General features: G+C 45.2%; 1 protein-coding gene across 2 annotated transcripts in view; it reads left to right on the top strand.

Moving 5' to 3' along the window:
• Window positions 1-18,789, top strand: part of APLP1 (amyloid beta precursor like protein 1) — a 55,226-nt gene that overhangs the window by 19,480 nt on the left and 16,957 nt on the right. For both annotated transcript variants that reach the window (XM_073570427.1, XM_073570426.1), the window contains exons 2-8: window positions 4,771-4,920; window positions 7,351-7,480; window positions 7,698-7,810; window positions 7,910-8,082; window positions 8,291-8,463; window positions 10,264-10,385; window positions 10,475-10,549. In XM_073570427.1, the coding sequence (XP_073426528.1) occupies window positions 4,771-4,920; window positions 7,351-7,480; window positions 7,698-7,810; window positions 7,910-8,082; window positions 8,291-8,463; window positions 10,264-10,385; window positions 10,475-10,549 (936 nt within the window). The remainder of the gene's footprint in view (window positions 1-4,770; window positions 4,921-7,350; window positions 7,481-7,697; window positions 7,811-7,909; window positions 8,083-8,290; window positions 8,464-10,263; window positions 10,386-10,474; window positions 10,550-18,789) is intronic.

Below are 18,789 nucleotides of genomic sequence, written 5' to 3'. Positions count from 1 at the left end.
ACAGTACCATACAGTGTGCACATAATAGTGCCATAAAGTGAAAACATAACCGTACTTTACAGGACACATAACAGTACCATACAACGTACACAACATACATATAACAGTACCATACTATGTACATATAACTATCATATAAAGTACACATAACAGTACCATACAACGTACATATAATAGTACCATATAATGTACATATTACTATCATATAATGTACACATAACAGTACCATACAATGTACACATAAACGTGCCATACAAATTATACATAATAGTCCCATGCGGTGAAGTCATGGCAGTACCAAGGGTGAGCACATAACAGTGCCATACAACGTACACATAACCGTACCATGAGGTGAGTAAGTGACAGTGCCATACAATGTGCACATGACAGTGCCATACAACCTATGCATAACAACGCCATACAACAGTGCCATACAACCTACACATAATAGTCTCATATAATGTACACATAACAGTGCCATACAACGTACACATAATAGTGCCATACAGTGTGTCGTTATTCTGCCACTATTCATGGGACCCTTTCCCCCGTCACTGACAGCCTGCTGTGTGATATCCCCATGTATATACAGTATGTATACACACCGGCTATCATTTATCACGCAGGAATGGCTTCTGCTCTTGGATTTTTTGCTGAACTCTCTGTTTTTTTGCTGTTACATAACAGTTTATCTTCCTCCATCACAATGATTGTTTCCTAAAATAATGCCGTGCTGTGAATCTAGGTCGCCTCGATCCGCATCTAATCTGCAATAATCATTATTTTCATTTTCCAATTTCTTTAAGTGGCTGCGGACGGATAATTCTCGGCCTCGCCGTCAATACGTTCACACGATTCCACTTATAGGAAAAAAATTTTTTAGATATTTTTATGCGGCAGAAGCAGATGTCAATATAAACTGCATGAAACAAATTTTCCACCAAACTGCTGCTAGGAAGAACTAACAGAGGGACATGCCACTTATGTATTCTCAAACAGCTTTGATCTCTGCCATATCTGAGCAGCCTTTTAATAGTTACCAATGCTGAATCCAAAAGGAGCACGAGAAGAGACAAAACACGGGACTGAGGAGAGGAAGGGGGTCTAAAAGGCTGGAATCAGGAGCTTGATGCTCCCACGGGAAAACATTCAATCCCACATTTTCCATGTAAATGGGTGAGGGAAAGAACTGGTTGATTTTCCTGAGCAGAACTGGCAGCTGACAGGAAGAGCAAAGTAGTTTGGCTCAATGTAGAAAGACGTGAATGCTTCGACTCTGCGCTGTCATGACTGATGGACATACGTGACCGCAGCTGCTGACCTACATCCACCGCCAGAGTATGTCACAGTCCATTGCTGTCAGTGGAGCCCTGCAACATCAAAAGCCCCTGTAATATTAAAATATATGGACGACCGTCTGCAGCCCTATAATACCATATGTAATATATAATACCCTGTGTCATACAGAAACATTTAAATCCATACATACCTCTCCAGAGAAGGGGACATATCACCCTCACATTGAACATATGGAGAAGTGAGAAAAACTAATTATAGCATGGGAAGATGGAACGAGAACTAACACTTCCATCTCCATTGAAGTAGCAGCCTTCTGCAGTGACCAGGTAATTACAGCAGAGAATGCTTTGAGGAAAAGATAGTAAGCCTGAGATTTGTTTACGCATAGGCGGAGAAGTGCAGGGGCTTCCTTTGTTCCAAGGAGGGATCTTCCTGTCATCAAAGAAGCTTCTTAGACTTTTTGTCTCCGTTGTCCAGATATGAATATTGGAGTTTTGCATCGATCTGATATTTATGGGAATGGGATATAGATTTTCGGTGTTGTAGCAAAGGGACAAGCAGAAAACGTTCACTCACATCACTGTAGGGCCATTAGAACATTTGCAACTTAAAAACGCCCGATGAATAGTGCTATCTATGTCATATTTCAATTCTATCAAAAGTAATCTAAGGGGTAAGTTTTCTCCTTATGAAGAGTGACATGCCAGGTCTGACACACCATTAGATCTCATACTTTGCATTGATGAGGGGCAATACCATGAAAATTGAGATTCTGATTTGGCTTTTATCCTAAGTCATATTGCAAGGCTCGTTAAAGGTCAATATTAAATTGTAGGACTGCTACTTCCAATAGGTAGCGCTATAGAGTTCAAGTCCTCTTCCTCTCTGAAAAGACAATTTGCCTATCGAAAGGTAAAATTGCAGTAGGAAACATGACGATCTACCACCTGGGACCTTCAGGGGTGAAGATATCCTTTAATTTGGGGATATCATAAAATTCTGAATTGCCGAGCACATCCCACAAACTGCCCCCACATGAGCTCATCAAGGGGAGGTATGTGGGCGCAACTTTAATAAAGAGCAAAAGTTGGGTTTGGCCCTTTGTCATACCTTAGAAGGTACACTTAGAAGGTACAGCTTGCTGTGGGTACTGTCTTTTTTTTTTTTTTGCCGTTTCCATGACATCAGGTTTAGTTATTCCCTTTCGCTATTCCTCTTTATCTAATGTATTTGCATATATCATATCATATGTTGTTCCCATTTTGTATCATCTTCGAATATTTTTATAAGCGCTGCCTACATTTCTGGATTAGATATATAACATTTAATAGCTCTGTTCCTCTTGCTCTGTAAACCGCACCCCTGATGCCATACGCTATCTGGAACTGTAAATCAGCCTGTATAAATGATTGGTGGTGGCAGCTAGTTGTTCCTTTGTTATTGTGGAGCTGGAAGTGACTGTACCAGGGTGTATGTATGTGTGTATATCTATATATATATATATATATATATATATATATATACAGTATGTGTGTGTTGTGGTGCAGTGACCACTGTGTCCGCTAGGGGGTGCTGTGTGGATGTCCCAGGAGAGAGGATGAATGGCAGAGTCATGAACGACCATTGTGTATTTCAAGGTGGGTGGCCTTGAGAGGGAGACTGATGTGTGTGTTGATCAGCAGTGATACTGCTGACGTGTTGTGTCAATGTGTCAGAGAGAAGTCTCCAGGTAAGGACTCTTTCACACATCAGTTTTTTGCCATCAGTCGCAATCCGTCGTTTTTAGAAAAAAACGGATCCAGCGACTGATGATGCTGGATTTGTTTTTTTCCCTCAGACTTGTATTAATGACGGATTGCGACGGATGGCCTCACGTTTCATCCGTCGTTCACTGGATCCGTTGGAAATTTTGTGTCCGTCGGGCAGACACGACGGACAAAGTAACTTTTTTTTGTCTCCTTTGAAAAGTCAGGCAGCGACGGATCCAGCTCCATCCGTCGGCTATAATGCAAGCCTATGGGCGCAAAATCCGTCGCTGTCCGTCAAATGACGGAATCCAGCGGCGGATTTCTTTTTTTTAATCTGAGCATGCTCCAATTATTATTACCAGGTAGGGCAGTCGGATCCAGCGAAAAAACGGATCTGTCGCATCAGTTTTTCACAACCTGGGACGGATCCGTTTTTTTCCAAAACTGCTGGATTGCGACTGATGGCAAAAAAACTGATGTGTGAAAGAGGCCTTACTGGGGAGACGGGCGGACCCAGTTACCTACAAACCCACCCAGGCGGTGTGTTTAAGAACGCTATTCCAAAGTGTCTGTGAATGGTTCAAGGACCTGTGATGAGGTCATAGCCATGTGACCCAGTGGGCGTGGCTACGGACCATATAAGGTGGCCAGGGTAGGTCACATGTGGTGAATGCTGGGACCCGGTTGGTCCAGTGTGGAAGGTCCCGCTGAGATGGGGCGTCCTGGCTAACAGCCTGTGAAGTGGCTGTGAGTAATGGCGACGTGTGCCTGTTAGTTCTCTGGAGGGAATGAACGTGTGTAGCATGGTAAAGCAGCATGAGGAAACCCTGACAGGGTGAGATAGCTTGGTGGCTGGAAAGCCTGCGCATTGAACAGTGCATAACTTGTATGACTACCAGATAACAGAGCTGAACTCTGTAATGGACGCTATGCTGATTGTATATATATATATTTCATGTGTTTGAATCGGAGGTGTATATACGGTATGCTCACTGTGAGTTCCACAATGGCCAGCCTAGTAGTGGAAGCAGCCGCGGCCTTGTCCATCATTTGTCAATCAATTGTGTAATTGTTTTGATGACTGACGGCAGCGGAGTTTCATCTCCCTGACAACTGGTAACACTGCTGGGATCTATCTGGTGGCATCTGTGATAAAATGGTAACAGTGGTGGGATCTGCATCAACTCCCCGGCTGCTATCCTTGGCACCCGGTGTAATACCCACTAAAATATAAGGACAGCCATCTGCGGCCCTATAATACCCCATATAATACTCAGTGTAATACTAAAATATAAGGACAGCGGTCTGTGGCCCTATAATACCCCATAAAATACTCAGTGTAATACTAAAATATAAGGACGGCCGTCTGCGGCCCTATAATACTCCATATAATACTCAGTGTAATACTAAAATATAAAGACGGCTGTCTGCGGCCCTATAATACTCCGTATAATAAAATAAAAGGACGCCCGTCTGCGGCCCTATAATACCCCATATAATTACTCAGTGTAATATTAACGCCTGTGTATAAGGACAAAAATAATCCATAGAATCCTCCATGTGATACTATCAGTAATACACTATTATATTGAAGCCCGATAATGCTTTATATAATACTGCCTATACTGCCCCCTATAGTATCTACACTCCTCCCTGTAGTGCTCCCCGTCATGGTTCCTATAGCTCTATAAACATTAATGTTTGTTCTCTTCTCGGTCTGCAGAGCATCACAGCATGGCGACCCCAATTGGCGCTCTTTTGTGGTCGGGTGCCTCTTCACATGGACCTCATGAGAGGTGACTGGGTGGCCGATCCCCGCGGAGTCCCCAGCTGCCCTGGAAGCAATGAGGAAATCCTACAGTACTGCAGACAGGTGAGGAGCGGCTGAGATACCTAACCCCCGAGATACTGCTGGAGCCATCGTATCCTAATCTGTCATTTGTGATACTGTCTGCTGAGCCGTGTATCTAATCTATCCTGTGTGATACTGTCTGCTGAGCCGTGTATCTAATCCTATCCTGTGTGATACTGTCTGCTGAGCCATGTATCTAATTCTATCCTGTGTGATACTGTGCTGAACCGTGTATCTACACTGCGTTCCAAATTATTATGCAAATTGGATTTAAGTGTCATAAAGATGTAATTTTTTGTTTTTCAAATAAACTCATAGATGGTATTGTGTATCAGGGCTCTTTGGATCACTGAAATCAATCTCAAATTCCTGTGATAATTAGTTTACCAGGTGAGCCCAATTAAAGGAAAACTACTTAAGAATGATGTTCCACATTATTAAGCAGGGCACAGGTTTCAAGGAATTTAGAAAAGAAAAAGGATCTCTCTGCTGCTGAAAAGCATCAAATAGTGCAATGCCTTGGTCAAGAGATCAAAACATTAGATATTTCCCAAAAATTTAAATGTGACCATCGTACTGTTAAGAGCTTTGTGGTTGATTCTGAGCACAGACATGTTTGTGCTGATAAAGGCAGAATGAGGAAGGTTTCTGCCAGGCAAGTTCATCGGATTAAGAGAGCAGCTGCTAAAAAGCCATTACAAACCTGCAAACAGATATATAAAGCTGCTGGTGCCTCTGGAGTCCCTCGAACCTCATGGTGTAGGATCCTTCAAAGGCTTGCTGTGGTGCATAAACCTACTATTCGGCCACCCCTAAAAAGTGTTCACAAGCAGAATTTGTAGCAGTGGGTCCAGACATACATGAAGACTATTTTTCATACAGTCTTGTTTAATGATGAGTGTCGAGCAACACTGGATGGTCCAGATGGATGGTTGGTGGATGGCCACTATGTCCCAACAAGGCTGCGACTTGAGAAAGGAGGAGGAGGATTCATGTTTTGGGCCGGAATCATGGGGAAACAGCTGATGGGGCCCTTTAAAGTTCCTGAAGGTGTGAAAATGACCTCTGCAAAGTACTGTATATAGAGTTTCTGACTGACCACTGTCTTCCATGGTATAAAAAGCAGAAATGTGCCTTCAGGAGCAAAATCCTCTTCATGCATGACAATGCACCATCTCATGCTGCAAAGAATACCTCTGAGTCATTGACTGCTATAGGCATAAAAGGAGATGAAACTCATGGTGTGGCCACCATCTTCCCCTGACCTCAACCCTGTAGAGAACCTTTGGAGTATCATCAAGCAAAAGATCTGAGGGAGGCAGTTCACATCAAAACAGCAACTCTGGGAGGCTATTCCGACTTCATGCAAAGAAATCCAAGCAGAAACTCTCCAAAAACTCCCAAGTTCAATGGATGCAAGAATTGTGAAGGTGATGTCACAGAAGGGTTCCTATGTTAGCATGTAACTTGGCCTGTTAGGATGTTTTGGAGTTAAATAGCTTTTTTGTTCAGTGAATGTGACCTCCTAATGCTGCAAATTCCACAAATGAGCATTTTCAGTTCTTTAAAACAGATCAAATGTTTAGAAATTCTACTGTGCCTAATAATTTGGAACAGTGCAATTTGAGTTTTTATTCATTTTGGAGATTATACTGTTATTATTGGGAGGTTTCTTCAATAAAATTCGATGTATACTCTAACAGGTGATGACCTTTATTAGACTGACTGTCATTTGTACCGACTATTTAGGAAAATCATAGAAAAATATCATTTGCATAATAATTTGGAACACAGTGTAATCCTATCCTGTGTGATACTGACTGCTGAGCCGTGTATCTGATCCTATCCTGTGTGATACCGTCTGCTGAGCCGTGTATCTAATCCTATCCTGTGTGATACTGTCTGCTGAGCCGTGTATCTAATCCTATCCTGTGTGATACTGTCTGCTGAGCCGTGTATCTAATCCTCTCCTGTGTGATAATGAATGCTGAGCTGTGTATCTGATCCTCTCCTGTGTGATACTGTCTGCGGAGCCGTGTATCTAGTCCTATTCTGTGTGATACTGACTGCTGAGCCGTGTATCTAATCCTATCCTGTGTGATACTGACTGCTGAGCCGTGTATCTAATCCTATCCCGTGTGATACTGTCTGCTGAGCCGTGTATCTAATCCTATCCCGTGTGATACTGACTGCTGAGCCGCGTATCTAATCCTATCCCGTGTGATACTGACTGCTGAGCCGCGTATCTAATCCTCTCCTGTGTGATACTGACTGCTGAGCCGCGTATCTAATCCTCTCCTGTGTGATACTATCTGCTGAGCTGTGTATCCAATCGTCTGCTGAGCCGTGTATCTAATCCAACCTGGTGTGATACTGCCTTGGAGAATCACACAGTACTACTCCCCCCATCAGGACTGACCGTCATGCCCCTCATTGTCCCTCCTTTCGCAGATGTATCCGGAGTTACAGATTACGGGGGTGACAGAAGCCGCTCAGCCGGTCACGGTGACAAACTGGTGCCAGAAGCAAAAACCTGAATACAAGCGTCGGCTGCACATCGTGGTCCCGTACCTTTGCCTCGGTGGGTGCTCCTCGGGGACGCTATTATGAAGCCCCTTCGCCCTCACCAATAGCTGCTCCCTTACTGCTTATTTAGATCCCAGGGTTTCAAAATAGTGTTTCCGTTCACTGACAGCAAGCAGGGATCTCTTGGGAAGTTGTAGATCTTTCCCGCCTGCATCCACAGTCTTCCATAAGTCAGCGCCGGACCTTTAATTGCCGCGTTTCGTCTTTTGCAGTGAACGAGTTTGTCAGCGACGCTTTGCTGGTCCCGGATAAGTGTCGGTTCCTGCACCGTGAGCAGATGGACGTCTGTGAGAGCTACCAGCACTGGCACGAGGCAGCCCGCACGGTGAGACCACCACCATGGGTACAGTGCAGTAGTGGAGGGGCTTCGATAGTCCGGACCCCTTTGGCGGGATACTAACCACTCCCAGCTCTTCTTGCGCAGGCCTGTGCCGCCGAGGACCTGGATCTGCACAGCTATGGGATGCTGCTGCCGTGCCACCCAGAGAGATTCCGGGGAGTGGAGTATGTCTGCTGTCCGACACGTGCCCCCCACCAGGTGGAGCCCACGAGGGGGCAACCAGTCACCGAGCTGGAGCTGCAGGAGCCAGACAGGGGGTAAGAAGTGATAAAATGCTGCAAGGGGTGGAAGTGGCCCCTGTCATCACCATAGCGTAGGCCACGCGTGGCGCTGACCCCACCGGGCCCTGCCGTGTGATTGTGACGCTCGTGGGCACTGTTATCGAAGTCGTATGGAGAATTTCCAGGGGTGATGTTGCTGACACCTAGGGGGTGCTCTTTATGATTTTCTTTTTTTTTTTACCAGGGACGATGTTGAGATTGAAAATGATAACGTGGACATCATTGAGGACGGAGCAGAGGACGCTGCGGGGGCCAGTGAGGACCAGCACCCCCCAATATGGGATGATTACTTTGTGGGAAATGGAGAAGAGGAGCAGACCACCAGCAGCGCACCCACAATGCCGCCAGAGGTTAAAGGTAAGGCGCTACTGTCAGCCAACGGCCCTACGCAGTTGTTTTCCATTATCACAGATTTCATGCTGAGATGGTACAAAGTAGGCACTATATGGCTGATTATGGGCATAGTATGGCGTCATTATGTAGGCATTCTATAGTCCTTTATATTGGAGCTGTATGGTACTATTATGTATGCACTGTTTGATGATATTATTAGCCTACTTTATGGTACTGTTACATAAGCATTAGGTATTCAATGGTGCTGTGCTGTAGACATTTACATGATGGCATTATTCAGGAAGTGTGGTTTAGACCATATATAGTAGTATTATTTAGGCCTTGTATGGCAGTATTATATAATAACTACAGTATATGGTAGTAATATTTTGTGGCACTGTCTTCTGTAAGATTTAGGTTTCACGGTTTTGGACTATGAAGCATTGACTGGCTCAGTGTTTGTTCACCTTATGGCGGTAATCTATAAGCACTGTGTATTAGTGTTACTTAGGCACTGTGTAGTTTACTATTATTTTGACACCATGTTTCAGCATGGCTTAGTCCTAGAATCATACCGTTTTATGTAGGCACTGTATAGTGGTTTTACTTAGACGCAGAATTGAGCATGGAAGTAGGCAATGTGTGGCCCTGTTATTTGTTCAGATAATGGTACTAATAAGTAGGCATAGTTTTGTATTATTATATAGACAATGTGTGGCGGTATAAATAAGACATGGTATTATGTTGGCCCACGACTGTGCTATTAAGTAGGTACTTTATGGCAGTAATATTAAGGCACTATTTGTTGTACTTTTATGTAGGTACTGTGCAGTAGTATTATTAAGTCGCATTATTATGTAAGCACTATGTGGCGGTGATATTAACGCACATTATTATGGTATTATGTAGGCACTGTGTGGCAATATTATGCAGGCATTTTGTGGCGGTGGTTTTAAGGCACATTATTTTACTGTTATGTAGGCACTGTTTGTGATTAAGGTATACTATTATACTGTTGTGTAACTACTGTGGTGGTATTATTCGTGGACAGTATTATGCTGTGTGGTGGTATTAAGGCACAGTATTGTACTATTATGTCGTCATGGTGTGACAGTATTATGTAGGCATTTTGTGGCAGTGGTTGTAAGGCACATTATTGTACTATTATGTAGGCACAGCTTGCAGTATTATCAAGGCATAGTATTGTACTGCTGTGTATGCACTGTGTGGTGGTATTATCTAGGCACAGTGTGGTACCATTAAATAGTAACTCTGTGGTGGTATTATTTAAAGGGAATCTGTCAGTCTCATCAATCCTCCCAAGCCGTCTATATGGGCATAGAAAGTTGAATAAAATGACACGTTGATATTTGTGATCCGACATCTTATGTCAGAGATCTCCACGTTTTTCTTAATATGTAAATGAGCAGTTAAGATCTATGAGCCGGACATAGATCTCCCTGAGGCGTAAGGGGGCATTACCAGTATGAGCAATGTAGATCTGAAGAGTGTACTGTCAGTCATTACATGTCTGACACTAGTAATACCCCCCTTTTATTTAAAATAAGTTCTGGAGGCGAAGTCTCTTGGATATCTATGTCCGGCCCATAGATCTTAACAGCTGATTTGCATATTAAAAAAAGTGGATTTCTCTGGAATAAGACATGGGTTCACAGATATCAAGGTGTCATTTTCCTCTGCTTTCTATGACCTACATGCCCATACAGACGGATTAGGAGGGCTGATCCCACTGATAGATCCCCTTTAAGCACCATATGGAGGTATTATTTTAGCAATATAGAGGATATATTCTGTGTATCGCAGTTCCTCGCCCCACTGACGGAGTGGATATCTACTTTGAGTCCCCGCGGGACGGATCTGAACACGCCAACTTCCTACGAGCAAAAATGGAGCTGGAGGAAAGACGTATGAAGCAGATCAATGAGGTGAGTGTAATGTCGAGGCAGAAAAGTCCAAATAGACCAATCAATTAAAGGGCAAACATGTTGGTGACCAGTGAGCCTTGGTCTTCCAGGTCATGAAGGAGTGGGCGGAAGCAGATAACCAAGCCAAGAATCTACCCAAGTCTGACCGCCAGGCTCTGAACGAGGTACGGGACCTGGGATGATGGGTGTAGGATCGTCTGTGGGTGTTGTTATATGGCGGTATGGGGTTTAATAACAATCTGAGCTCGGGATTGAGGTACCAGGTAAGCAGAATGTGGCAGACTGGTCCCATAAATATTTAATTGCCCCCCACCCCCTCTCTCGCATCCACCGAATAGAAAATATGAATTATTGCGGAGCGACAGGAGGATTTTCCCATGATAATATCCACAGGTTTTGGAGCCATTAGCAGTGAAAACTGATACGAGAGACAGATGTAAAAGTCATTTATTTTGCAAATCCCCCAATGTCCGGAGAAAACGATCGCTTTTAGTCCCACTTAAGTCTCTATCTGGAGGTCGTGTTACTGCTGAGCATGAGAGATAACATGGCGGGGGGCGAGAGGAGATATCAGGAAAGCCGATCTGATCCGCTCGCCCCGTGTTACAAAAACAAAGTATGGGACAACACGGCGCGAGGGAGGGAGCTTGTGTAATGGCGGATCTGATTACACGGCACGGTGGATGTCACCCCATCTCCCTGGATAAAGCCTCCAGCCGCGGCTGAGAACCTGAGAATCTCCGACATCTTCTGTCCAATCGTGGAAACATGGAGGATTCATGATGTAACCAGCACGGAACCGCAGGGCGGCTGCCTTATGTGTCTGGATACCTATGTGTGATACCGTCTGCTGAGCCGTGTATCTAATCCTGTCCTTTGTGATACTGACTGCTAAGCCATGTATCTAATCCTATCCTGTGATGCTGAGCTGTGTATCTAATCCTATCCTGTGTGATACTGACTGCTGAGCTGTGTATCTAATCCTATCCTGTGTGATACTGACTGGTGAGCCATGTATCTAATCCCATCCTGTGTGATACTGTCTGCTGAGCCGTGTATCTAATCCTATCCTGTGTGATACTGTCTGCTGAGCCGTGTATCTAATCCTGTCCTTTGTGATACTGACTGCTAAGCCATGTATCTAATCCTATCCTGTGATACTGACTGCTGAGCTGTGTGTCTAATCCTATCCTGTGTGATACTGTCTGCTGAGCTGTGTATCTAATCCCATCCTGTGTGATACTGACTGCTAAGCCATGTATCTAATCCTATCCTGTGATACTGACTGCTGAGCTGTGTATCTAATCCTATCCTGTGTGATACTGTCTGCTGAGTCATGTATCTAATCCTATCCTGTGTGATACTGACTGCTGAGCTGTGTATCTAATCCTATCCTGTGTAATACTGACTGGTGAGCCATGTATCTAATCCCATCCTGTATGATACTGACTGCTAAGCCATGTATCTAATCCTATCCTGTGATACTGACTGCTGAGCTGTGTATCTAATCCTATCCTGTGTGATACTGTCTGCTGAGCCGTGTATCTAATCCTATCCTGTGTGATACTGACTGCTGAGCTGTGTATCTAATCTTATCCTGTGATACTGACTGGTGAGCCATGTATCTAATCCCATCCTGTGTGATACTGACTGCTAAGCCATGTATCTAATCCTATCCTGTGATACTGACTGCTGAGCCGTGTATCTCATCCTCTCCTGTATGATACCGTCTGCTGAGCCATGTATCTAATCCTGTCCTGTGTGATACTGACTGCTGAGCTGTGTGTCTAATCCTATCCTGTATGATACTGTCTGCTGTATCTAATCCCATCCTATGTGATACCATCTGCTGAGCTGTGTATCTAATCTTGTCCTGTGTGGTACTGTCTGCTGAGCCATGTATCTAATCCTATCATGTGTGATACGGTCTTCTGAGCCATGTACACTACCGTTCAAAAGTTTAGGGTCACTTAGAAATTTCCTTATTTTTGAAAGAAAAGCACAGTTTTTTCCAATGAAGCTAACATTAAATGATTCAGAAATACACTCTATACATTGTTAATGCAGTAAATGACTATTCTAGCTGCAAACGTCTGGCTTGTAATGCAATATCTTCATAGGTGTATAGAGGCCCATTTCCAACAACCATCACTCCAGTGTTCTTATGGTACTTTGTGTTTGCTAACTGTGTAAGAAGGCTAATGGATGGTTAGAATACCCTTGAAAACCCTTGTGCAAGTATGTTAGCACAGCTGAAAACAGTTTGGCTGATAAGAGAAGCTATAAACCTGACCTTCCCTTGAGCTACTGTAGTTGAGAATCTGAAGCATTACATTTGTTGGTTCCATTAAACTCTCAAAATGGCCAGAAAAAAAGAACTTTCATGTGAAACTCGACAGTCTATTCTTGTTCTTAGAAATGAAGGCTATTCCATGTGAGAAATTGCCAAGAAACGGTGTGTACTACTCCCTTCAGAGGAGAGCACAAACAGGCTCTAACCAGAGTAGAAAGAGAAGTGGGAGGCCCCGCTGCAAACTGAGCAACAAGACAAGTACATCAGAGTCTGTAGTTTGAGAAAACGATGCCTCACAGGTCCTCAACTGGCAGCTTCATTAAATAGTACACGCAAAACACAAGTGTCAACGTCTACAGTGAAGCGGCGACTCCGGGATGCTGGCCTTCAGGGCAGAGTGGCTGTGCTGTTCTATCTAAGGTTATGATTGTATGCTTATATAATTGTGTTATGTTACCTTTCTTTGTATTCAGGTTTGCATTTGGTCTGCTGCCACTTGCTGTCCTTTTCTGTATAGCAGACAGCAGCTAATTAATTCTAGTACATGCCTCCCACTTCCAGGTCAGTGACTCCTTCTCTTCCTGCCAGTGGCCATTACTAGTTTCTTTTTCACCTGGGAGAGACACGCTTACCAGGCTGTGGAAGGCATCAGTTTTTTGACCACACACAATTTGCTAAATTTGCTGAATCATCTTGCTGCACACATCTTGCTGTACCACCTGGGTTGTTACACCTGCATTTCTGGAGAAGTACTGCATTACCAATCATACGCTGTATGTCCAGATTTCCAATAAACAAGTCTGGACTTCACAATATCTGGTGTGTATCATCTCTCCGGACGCATGAACAGCAAAACAGCAACAATGGTCCTGTCTGCTCTGCATTGAGGAAACAGAAGGTAGAAATCTCTCCCAGCCCCAATCAACTACATCTCCAATCGTCTCATGTGGGGACAGAACAGTCAAAAAACTGCCTTGAAGCCCGGCAAAAATCACCCTTAGATCCTAACCCGCCTGCCCGCTCACATACTGCAGCCCTGCTCTGCTAAGAACCTCTGCAGCATCACCCCAGACCGCATTGTGCATAGAAACTGTCTGTATATTATACAACATTACTGCAGATTGTCGGACTGCAAAACCCCACAATTCTCTAAAAACACATTGGGGATCTCGTCAGGATGTCTTAACTAAGCTGCACTGCGATTTCCAGCCCCCTATTCAAAAGTTCAGTTTCTTAAAGAGACAGTTCACCTTAATCAAAATGGCTGAATAAGACCCTGCACAGTCTCCCACTGCTGAAACAGAGCAAATACTACCCGATACTGTCCATTATGAAGAGGGGGAAACAGTGCCAGCTTCAGAAACAGACCAAGACCAAGACGCTCTGTCAAACCAACCATAAAGGCTGTCGAAATCTATCACAGTACAAAGGATGAGTTCAATGACAACCTGGACGACCTATGGGAACGAGTCACCTCCCTCATGTCAAGCACCCAACGTCACAAAAATGATGCAGCGGGTCTACAGGACACTATAAAACGGCTAGACAAGGCCTACGGAAGATACAAGAGACTGTCCGCAAGGTATGCCGCCTTCCTAAAAGACTCCAATATTGATGAAGCCTCATCAGAGTTAAGCAAAGTAGATTCCACAGACAGGGAAAGGGACGCCACCCTGCAAGACGCCAAAGATAAAGCGGAGCTCCATATTGCTCATCTGCAAGAATCAAGATCCCACAGGTCAGGCTCATCCAGACACTCTTCTCGGTCATACAAATCATCCTGCTCAAGAACTTCAGCCCTCAGTGACAGAATCCTAGAGGCCCGTTTAAACGCAGAGCGATCCAAACTAAGACGCTCCTACACAGAAAAGAAAGTAGAAGCAGAGGCAGAAGCCAAGAAAGCAGAGGCAGAAGCCAAGAAAGCAGAGGCAGAAGCCAAGAAAGTAGAAGCAGAGGCAGAAACCAAGAAAGCAGAAGCAGAGGCTCGGGCAAAGATTCTTCAAACAGAAATGGAGGAAGAAATCGCGCTAGCTGAAGTAAAAATACTCGAGCAAGCATTGAATCAAAACCTCGACCCGATTTGCCTACCACCACTGGAAGAATAGGATCCAGCCGTCCGTACCAGTGATTACGTGCAGAAACAGATATCCACAGCACACACCTTCTCCAGCAACGTTCAACCCAACAATGTGGAAACGTCCAAGTCAGCCCAACTTACGGTGCCAGTGTTACCCACAGCATCTGCAGAGACCCAAGACCAACGCCATAATGTGTCCCCTCAGGAGCAGCAATCATCACAAGACAACCACAAGATGCACTCCAGTCCATCTCCACAGTTCAAGCCGCAGTTATCGAAATCTCCAGAGGTTAAACCACAGCTCAACCCTGCAGCAACATCATTCTACACGGGAACAATTCACCCTTCCACGCCACACAACTTATACGCCAGAGAGGCAATACAAGCTAATATGGTAACAAGGAGTGAAGGATCGGATATGCCCGAGTTAGCCAGGTTTATGGTGAGCAAAGATCTAATCAGCACCAGCCTCTCAAAGTTTGACGACTGTGCAGAGAACTACAGAGCCTGGAAAGCAACCTTCAAGGCCACCATTGCTGACCTCAATCTATCTGCAGAACGGGAGCTCGATCTCATGGTAAAATGGCTGGGTCTTGACTCCACAAACCGTATCAAGAGTCTCCGGACCGTCTACGTGGGGCAAGCTGAAGCAGGTCTCGCTGCTGCCTGGTTGAGACTCGAAAGAACCTATGGCAGCGCTGAAGCCATAGAAAAGTCCCTATTCAAGAGACTGCAGAACGTTCCAAGGATCAACCTTAAGGAAGCCCACAAGCGTCTGGACTTAAGCGATCTGCTTATGGAGCTGGAACTTGCAAAAAGAGACCCTCGTCTGTCTGGATTGTGCTACCTGGACGCTGCCCATGGGTGAACCCAATCATCTGAAAGCTGCCGCATAGTCTGCAAGAGAAGTGGGCAGTGTGCGTTTCCAGGTACAAAAGGTCACATGATGTCACCTTTCCTCCGTTTAATCAGTTCTGCAAGTTTGTCGACGAACAGGCCCAAATGAGGAACGACCCTAGCCTAGAATTCCTGGAGTATAACACTGCAGCTCCAGCAACACCCTCATCAAGGTATGAAAGCGTCTCACATATATTGCTCCTCAAGTCCTTGCGTCTAAGTGTCAGAAAGACTAACCTGCCACCACCTACAGTAACTGCCGATAAACAGTACACTATTCCATCGAGAAATAAGTCTTTCAATCGTGAGTGTCCCATTCACAAAAAACGCACTCACTGAATAAATGTAGAGGCTTTAGGTCCAAAACCATGCAGGAGCGCAAGAAAATCCTCAGCGAACTTGGGGTATGTTTCAAGTGCTGCGCCTCATTAGAACACATGGCCAAGGACTGTAAATCTGCTATTAAGTGTGAAGAGTGTCATAGTGACAAACACCCATCAGCTTTGCATCCAACCTCAGCCACCAACGACCCAGTAGTCGCAGTTACCTCTAGTCCGGCTACAAGCCATGGCGGGGAGCCACAGAATAACGCCAATTCTACCACGGCTGTCTCCTGCTCATGCTCAGAGGTATGTGGGGAGAGCCAAAGTGATAAATGCTGTGCCAGGATATGCCAAATCAGAGTTTATCCAGAAGGGCAACCAGAGAAGACAGTAAAAATGTATGCCATCATTGACGATCAGAGCAATCGATCCCTAGCTGGACCTAAGTTCTTTGAAGCCTTTGGAAACAAGGGACCAGCAATGCCCTGTACTCTGAATACTTGCTCAGGCCGCATAGAGACTAGCGGCAGGAGGGCACAAGGTTTCATTGCTTCTCCTGTCAACGGAGGCGTAGAAATACCCATACCTACGCTAATTGAATGCGATCAAATACCCAGCCAAAGGGATGAGATTCCTACCCCAGAAGCTGCATTCCACCAACCACACCTAAGGCACCTAGTCAGCGTTATCCCACCTATGGACACAGATGCTGAAATCCTACTTCTGCTTGGCAGAGACAATTTAAGGATACATAAGGTCCGCCAACAGTGTAATGGTACTGACTATGCCCCCTACGCACAGAGACTCGACTTGGGGTGAGTAATCATAGGAAATGTGTGCTTAAGACCTATGTACGCATAGACGGACGAGCTACTTTCTGCAAACCATGCCCTCATCACTATGAGGTGAAAGAGAAGCCTCCAGATCCCTTACAGCTGCCTGATGTCATTCCTTCTCCCTATGCAGACGACTTGGGAAGATCGGTGTTTCATTCAACTAAGGATGACAACAAAGTAGCCCCGTCAATGGAAGACAAGGAATTTGTCAGGATAATGGACAATGAGTTCCTTAAGGACGAGACCAATCACTGGGTTTTTCCCCTACCCTTCCGAGCTACCAGGGTAAGACTCCCGAACAATCGTGATCAAGCCTTGTCCAGATTCAACTCTCTCCAGCGCATACTTAGCAACAAACCGGAGATGAAAAAACACATTGTCACCTTTATGAGCAAGATATTCCGGAATTACCATGCGGAGCCAGCTCCTCCCTTAAAGGAAAACGAGGAGTGCTGGTACCTACCCTCATTCGGAGTATATCACCCACGGAAACCTAAGCAAATTAGATTTGTCTTTGATTCAAGCGTCAAACATCAAGGTGTATCTCTCAACGATGTCCTCCTCACGGGTCCTACCTTACAAACAACCTAGTAGGAGTGTTTATGAGGTTCCGGAAAGAGCCCATTGCCATGACCGCCGACATTGAACAGATCTTCCACTGTTTCATAGTCAGAGCGGACCATAGGAATTTCCTAAGGTTCCTGTGGTACAAGGACAATGACCCCAGCAAAGAGATGGTGGAGTATCGCATGAGGGTGCACGTATTCGGGAACAGCCCTTCCCCAGCAGTGGCAACCTATGGCCTGCGGAGAACCGCTCAAGAAGGAGAGACCAAATATGGAACAGATGCCAAAGACTTTGTAGAGAAAGACTTCTATGTAGATGATGGACTAAAATCTCTACCCACAGAAGAAGCGGCTATCGATCTACTCAAGAGGACCCAGGTTATGCTGTACCAAGCTAAGCTTAGATTGCACAAAATTGCTTCAAACAGCACGGCTGTCATGAGAGCCTTTGATTCAAGTGACCACGCACCAGGATTCAAGGACATAGACCTGGGACCAGACTGTCCGCCTGTGCAGGGAAGCTTAGGCTTGAGGTGGAACCTGTCAGTCGACACTTTCAGTTTCCAAATAAACTGTGCAGACAAGCCATTCACTAAACGTGGTGTTCTGTCAGTGGTGAATAGCTTATACGACCCACTGGGGTTCGTAGCACCAATTACCATACAAGGTAAATCCCTTCTGAGACAGCTTTCCGAAACCGTCAAGGACTGGGATGCCCCACTCCCTCCTGAGAAGGAACCAAAATGGGAAACCTGGAAGCAGTCTTTGTGTGTCTTGGATGAGATCCACATACCGAGATGCTACGCCAGAACCTCACTTGCTGCTAGCACTAGGAAGGAACTCCATGTGTTCTTGGACGCATCCACAGAAGCCATTGCAGCTGTCGCCTACTTGAAGGTGATGGGTCCCGACATTCAAGATCACGTTGGGTTTGTTTTCGGCAAGGCTAAGTTGGCTCCCAAGCCCGATCACACTATTCCCTTGCTTGAACTCTGTGCAACCGTGCTTGCAGTAGAACTCGCAGACTTTAAACAGCACGAGCTTGACACCAACATAGACGACGTACAATACTACAGTGTCAGCAAGGTTGTCTTAAGTTACATCTACAACCAAACAAGGCGCTTCTTTCTACGTGTACGTCAGTAACCGCATCGAAAGAATTAGGAGGTATTCCAAGCCTGAACAATGGCACTATATCCCATCTGAACCTAATCCAGCTGACCATGCCACTAGACCTATGTCTATAAGGTCCTTTGCTAACTCTTCTTGGCTTTCAGGTCCTAAGTTTCTGTTGGAACACAAGGGAAGTGAATGTGTCCAGGAAGTCTTCAGCATCCAGGATCCGAATGGCGATCCAGAAGTCCGCTCCGAGGTCAGTGCTTTGGCGACGAACACTAAACCAACCTCCAGCC

Source organism: Dendrobates tinctorius, unplaced genomic scaffold, assembly GCF_039654945.1.
Source record: "Dendrobates tinctorius isolate UK_male_01 unplaced genomic scaffold, ASM3965494v1 ptg000028l, whole genome shotgun sequence".
Taxonomy (NCBI): Eukaryota; Metazoa; Chordata; class Amphibia; order Anura; family Dendrobatidae; genus Dendrobates; species Dendrobates tinctorius.
The sequence above is the reverse complement of the archived record's forward strand: the minus strand, read 5'-3'. Positions and strand labels throughout refer to the sequence as shown.